This window comes from Aegilops tauschii, chromosome 5 (genome assembly GCF_002575655.3).
Source record: "Aegilops tauschii subsp. strangulata cultivar AL8/78 chromosome 5, Aet v6.0, whole genome shotgun sequence".
In the NCBI taxonomy this organism is placed as follows: domain Eukaryota; kingdom Viridiplantae; phylum Streptophyta; class Magnoliopsida; order Poales; family Poaceae; genus Aegilops; species Aegilops tauschii.
The window spans coordinates 135,526,638-135,533,162 of NC_053039.3; the positions used below are offsets into that span (position 1 = coordinate 135,526,638).

The 6,525-nt window shown below is 48.8% G+C and overlaps 1 protein-coding gene and 1 long non-coding RNA gene across 2 annotated transcripts; both read left to right on the forward strand.

The window, feature by feature from the left end:
- The first annotated feature begins 425 nt into the window (after positions 1-425).
- On the forward strand, positions 426-1,709 carry LOC120963892 (uncharacterized). Its single transcript, XR_005755586.3, has 2 exons — positions 426-564; positions 1,297-1,709. It is a non-coding gene; the product is annotated as an uncharacterized lncRNA (long non-coding RNA).
- A 536-nt stretch (positions 1,710-2,245) lies between these two features.
- LOC109757640 (uncharacterized) lies at positions 2,246-4,268 on the forward strand. The gene is made up of 2 exons (XM_073500033.1): positions 2,246-3,847; positions 3,938-4,268. Exons 1-2 carry the CDS (start codon positions 2,425-2,427, stop codon positions 4,027-4,029), a joined length of 1,515 nt encoding a protein of 504 aa, XP_073356134.1. The 5' UTR covers positions 2,246-2,424; the 3' UTR covers positions 4,030-4,268.
- The last annotated feature ends 2,257 nt before the right edge of the window (positions 4,269-6,525 follow it).

The following is a 6,525-nucleotide window of genomic DNA, read 5'->3' on the forward strand; positions in this document are numbered from 1 at the left end:
GGAATGCAATTCTTTCCTTTTACTGGTGTGTGGCTATATGGTAGGAATATAGTTCTGGTGCTTCCTATCTGTACTCCTAAAGTCTCAGTTGGTAGGCGGGTACCCACCTTTTTTTCTGCCTCACCTCCCACCACCCCATCCCACTCGATTTTTTCCTCCCATTGAAAACCAAACCCCACTAAAAATCATAGGCCGCCAATATTTACTCCTAGAAAAGGGAGGCGGGTTGATTTGGCTGTAAAAAATAGGAATCGCATTGATTTGGCTATCAAAAATAAAGAATCATCTTGATTAGGCTTCCAAAAACAAAGACGCGTTGATTTGGCTATCAAGAATAAAGAATCGCCTTAATTAGGCTTCCAAAAACAAGGACGCGCCTTGATTTGGCTTCCAAAAAAGAGGAGGCTCCTGTGACCACGTCGTCCCTCGGAACCTCAAGTGACGACGCCATCCCGCGAGCTCCACCGCGCCTGCAAGGGCCACGCCGGACTTCCTACCACGGTGACGTCTGGAGAGAGCGAGCTTCGACTGCTGCGGCGGCCGCAGCGGCAACACCATCACCTGGTACGTCTTCCTGCCACGAGCCGGCCGCTGACCTTAGCCTACTTCTATCCGTGTCCTCCATATCCGCTGCTGAACATGGTATGCCTCTTTGGAGTTTGTACATCACATTCTTAGACAATGTTTCAGCTAGGTAGCATTACATGCTTGAGGCAGGTACATTTGGTGCTCCTCATTTACTTGCCATCCCTTGTCTATCTTTAACGCATTATCATCTTCACAACAAAGTAATGCATCCATCTAAGTACCATTGGTGATCTTGGCGGCCCAGTGGAGACTTCGCCGACAATGCTAAAGCTCTCATAGAAGTAGGCTAAGGTCAGCGGCCTATACAACCATGACCGCCGGATATAGTTTTGATGCCTGCAAAACTAAAACAAGGGTACGCTGAAGATCTTTTAGTGCAGACTGAAACTCAGATAACAATCCTGGAAGGAAATATAACTATTGTATCAGGAATAGTCACAATTAGTGATGTAGATGTAGACAGTACTCCAAGATGTTAACAGTACTAATAAACACAAATGTCCATATCAAATATACTCCCTCCGTTCCTAAATATATGTGTTTTAGGAGATTTCAATATAAATTACAGAGTGTAGGTTTAGCTAGAAAGACATATGGGATGTAATGCATCCTCTCATTTTTATATAGACAGAACATGAGCTGGCGATTAATCTTGGGGTTTAATAGTGCTCTGTTCAACATGCTTTGTGACATCCAACTCTCTAGCAGGGAGAGTTCGGGGAGATCGGTCGGGATCCGTCGCCGCCGCCTCTGGTCTCGCCTCCAACCGCCACTAACGGTCGTCTTCCTCTGCAAATGACGCCGCCGCATTGCCTCCGCGCCTCATGCCGCCTTGCTGGCCGCCGTGTAGGACAGTGAGAGGGGATTGAGATGGAGTTGGAGAGGCGGAGGGAGTGAGGGATGCTGATGACTATGGAGAGAGTGGGGGCGAGTTGAGGGTGACGCTGGGTAGGTGAATTTTTTGGGGGGTTGTGTCACTCATGTTTATTAATATGATTTGTATATATTTATATGTAATTAGTGGTACCCAGCTTTTTATTGCAAACAAAAATGTGTTAGCCTCACTTTTTTAAATATATTTTATATGTTTATTTATATAATGTAGTATAAAATTATTAAAATATTTTTATCAATTCCACTTTTGTTCATCAGAAATAATAAGTGATGGATTCTGATGTTTTTTTAGAAACATCATCTCACATAAGCACTGACGTAACGATGACGGACCATTATAACACAGGCACAATCGGAGACCTATTTTTGTAAAACTTGCCAAATATGAATGTTGGGAGACCTATTTTTCTAAAACTTGCCAAATATGAGTGTTGGATGACCTATTACCTCGTTCAATCTAGACCCTTGGATCAGAAATAATGGTGGGTCCTTATTTCCTTAATAGTTGGGACCATCTTAAAATTTGCCTTAATGTAATTGCTATGCTCGGTGGCCAGCATGACAGTGGCATCTAATCCCACTCCGAGAGATAAGATTGATGGGCACAATGTCAATTTCCCCACCTTTCTTCCGTGCAATCTTTGTGAACACACTCGCTGCTGATAGGCATCCATGACCCAACTTTACCCGACCCATCATAATCACAAGACAAGGTTCCCATCCATAAAGTACAGACCATGGAACCCGTCTCTGCCTCTCTCTTGCCTGGGCTTGAAAACTTCTTGGCGGGTCCCGATCCGATAGTGGAAGATTTCAAAAATTTCCGCCTTCAACCGGGCAGAAAAGCAAGCGGAGAGAAGACAGGCCACGCCCGGAATCCTCTTTCCTCCTCTTTCCTGCCATTTCTACTTGAGAAGAGAAGAATCGCCTCTTGCGGCTGACATGGCTTCGGGCTGCGCCAAGAGGAAGCATGGAGGGGAGGCGAGGTGCCGGTGCAGATGCCGTCATGTCCACGTTCACTACCACCTGCCACCGCGCAGGCGGGTCTCGCTCCTCCGGTGGTTGCCTCGCCCTCGCCTCTCGCTGCTCTCCTACCTGCTGATTCCTCCCGTGCTCTGCTTCGCGCTGCTTGCCTTTGTGGTGTCGTTTCTCTGGTTCACCTTGCTCTATTTCGTCGCCTCGCTCTTGAGCAAGGATGGCAATCTCGAATCCGTCAAGAATGGCGGCATCGGCCCTGCCAGCGACGTCGAAGACAGTGGACAAGAGGGGAATTCAGAGGCGAAAGGGAAAGCTGTGAGGCATGCGGCGGAACACCTGACTGGTGATTCTGCTACGGCTCAAGTTTCTTTCAGGAGACTCGAGATACAAGAGGTTCGTGCTGATGGATTCTCTCAAATATCTCGGAGGAACGACAACAAACTGGTCGAAGATGTGAATATCTTTGAGACAAGCAGTGCCAAGGCTGATTCAGAGGAATTTTCCGGATGGCGTCAGGTACAGGATGTGCCGGTCGGTTGGTTTGTGGATGAACACAACATCAGAGTGGACAGCAGTAGCACACCAGGTGATTTATTTCCATCTCTGTATTCCACTGATTCGGCTGAAATTCATGATTTGCCTGACCTGGACGAACTGAGAGGGATGTCATCGGACTTTCTTGCTGAAAGCAAGCAAAATATGCTTGTGCCATCGAATACTTCGTTTCATCATCATAGTATCAGCGACGGACATGGTGAAGAATATTGTAACGATAGGAAGGAGTTATCAGCTCGTGGTACATATGAAATTATTGATTTCATTGACAAGCACGAAACAAGAGACCAGACACCTGACGGTTCTTTTGTTGAAGATGAGGAAACCGGACAGTTTGAATCCTCAGATGAAGGGAGTACCCAAGAAAAAGATGCAAATAGTGTACTTGAACTGGTTGTTGATAGCATAGCGACTCTGGAAGATTTTCGTGAAAAGCAAGAAGTACAAATGGTGCCCGAAGTTCTGATCACGGAGGCAAATGCAGAGCAGAGTGTTGGCGCTTCAAACGAAGGTCAGGATTCCAGCAGCGAGAAGGAAGCATCAATGGTGTCACTTCATTCTGTTTGTGAAGATGCAGCCTCCTCAGATGCTTCATCCCACCATTATTTGGTTTATGAAGATGACAAACAGGAAGAGGTTACCGAACACAGCACAGCAGAGGCACCCGATCCTGCATCTGCTGTAGTTTGCAACATCTTTGAGAACCGTCAGACACCAAGAAGAGAGGCATCTGACGGTTTTGAGAATGACGACGAAGCCAGAGAGGTGGCCTCACAGGAGAGTCTGGGAGATCAAGCTGATGAAATTAACGATGACTCTGCCTCGGAGGGGAGTCAAAAGAGCCTTTTGTTTAGTTTTCTTCATTAAGTAAGCTGTCGCTGAAATTTTCCCGGGTTCATGTTTCCGTTGGATTTGAAGGGAGCGCATTGTGGAGTGCCACTTCTCAGGAGGTCCCCATCACAATGGTGGAATTTATGTGGAGTCGTTGATGTGTTTGCTGGCTCAGAGGATTAAATAATGGTGATGCTGTTCCTGGCTTCCTCTGGTCCACTCCGTTTGTCAGGCTTCCGTGTTCTGTAACATCATAAAGTGTTTTCCTTGTCGATAAAGTCAAGACAGCTATGCTTGAATCAAGCTGCAGTGCTTTTTCTTTCAAAGAAATGTCTGAAACTAGGATAACATAGCAACAATTATTTTCATTGTGATGTACTGTCTTTGCATTGTGAATTGTCATGACTGCGGAAATGTATGTGTGAATTGCTTGACCTATATTCACTTAAAACAAACATATACTCCGTCCGTCTTTCAAAATAAATATTTGTACTACTAAATCAAGGACACTCAAAACCGACACAAAAGTTGGCCCAATAAGCCGATCCAAACGGACGCGCGTCCGCTTTTTGTCTGCCCGCCGATCCATTCCCAGCCCAAATTTGAGCCTCATTTGCGTCGGCGCGGACACGAAACGGACGCGCGCGACGCCCGCCTACTCCTCCCCCTGGCCTAACTGTCGGTGGCTCCATTCTCTTCCTCCCACCGAAAGCACGCCCCTGGCCGTCCTACCCCCCCCAGTTCCAGTGTCCTCGCCAGCAGTCCGCACCCACATACACCCCCCCCCCCCCCGCAGCACGCCGCCTTCCCACGTCGCCGGCACCACCGCCGGGCCACCCCGCCTCCCCCCTCCTGACGTCGGCGCGAGCACCTCCTCGGACCCCCCCCCCCCCCCCCCGCGCCCCCGGTCAGCTCCTTCGACAACACAGGCACACTCGTCTGATACCGCCACGCTCGCCGGACGCCGCCAGGGCAGCCACTGGTCCAGGCAGGCGCGCGTCTCTTCACGTGCCTGCTTCTTCGACGACACCCGCAAGTTGTTTGACGATTTGCCCGCAAGGTACAAATGGACTCCGCGGACGAGTTCTTTTTCCACAATTTTCTTTGCGACTCGGATGATTCTTCATCCAACGATGAGGAGATGGTGGCTGCTGTGTTGGTCGTCCATGACCACCTTAGTAATCAGCGGCCGCTGTTCTGGGGCTCGATCCCGGGGCACACTCCGGAGTTGAATCACAACCAAGAGAGCGGCCATTTCCTTCTTTGGAAGGACTACTTCGAGCCACCCAACCCGCTCTTCAAACATCACCAATTCCGGCGCCGTTTCCGCATGGCTAGGTATCTTTTCAACCGTATTCGAGAGGGGGTGGTCGGGTACGATAAGTATTTCGAGTGCAAGAAGGATGCCCTTGGAAAGATTGGATTCTCCTTTTATCAGAAATGCACCGCAACTATTCAGATGCTTGCATACGGAGTTCTCGGTGATCTCATCGATGAGTATGTCTGTATGAGCGAGTCCACGTGCCTAGAGTCCATGTACATGTTCTGCAAGGTTGTGATTGTAGTTTTTGTCCCTGAGTACTTGAGAGAGCCAAATGCTGCAGATACAACCCGCTTGTTGGTGATGAATGCCATTGTGGGAAATATGAGCAATTTACCAAATGATTTTATTATCAGAAATACTAGATAAAGCACGACTAGTATAGCAGTGATAAAACAAGTCATGCGATTTGATAAAGAGAAGGTAAACAACATCTTAATATATGAACTGTAACTAAACACATCTAGAGAAGATAGTATAGCAAGTTGCATATATGAAACAGAGTCTAACATATCTAGGGCAAACACTAGAACAAGGAACTGTAGCAGGGTCTCTAACAGAAAGAGGAAGAACACGTACGGGACAGCAGCAGCAGAAGCACTGGACTTGGGGTCGACATCCTCTCCAGCCATGTCGTCGATGAGGTTGTCGACGTCGAGGAAGAAGTCGTCGTCGGGGAAGTAGTCGTCGGAGTCCGTGATGGAAAAGTCAGTAGTCACGCGGAGCGCTCCCCAAAAACCTTATCACCCTTCTCCCGTACAGGACTCAAAGTGGTGCGGTTCCGGAGGCCTACTGTCCCGACTCGCGGTGCACGCCGCAAGCCGGGATGAGGAAGACAGCAGCAGCTCAGAGATTGGAACCGGTGGCGAGAGGAAGAAGAAGTTCTGGTGCACCTCTCTGAGAGGAGCGACCTCCCTTTTCGAGGCGCCAGAGAAGGAGGCGAGAGGGCAGCGACGGGAGGCGAAACGAAGAGACGGAGATGAAGCGAACAGCTAGCAGCCGAAGGGCTGCACCGTTCGCATTCGAACTCCACTTTCGCAAAAATCTTTTCAGCTTCCGTGTGACCTTTCGTATACCCGTAGTGCGTGGCAAAAATTTAGAGATCGGCTCATTCCCGCAATCCGCGGCGCGTCGTGACGAGGCGGGCGGCGGAGGAGGAGCGCGCGTGGATGTCCCTCTTGTTCTCATGCTCATACAAGTGGGGAAAGAACCTCCCTTATAAAGAGGTCCAACTCCCTCTAAACTAGCAATGTGGGACTAAACTTTAGTTCCACCTCTTGCCTTGCACGAATGGGCTGCGTGGGCCTCTAGGATTTATTAGGAATTTCTGAAACTGCTTATTGGGCTAGGCCCAAAAT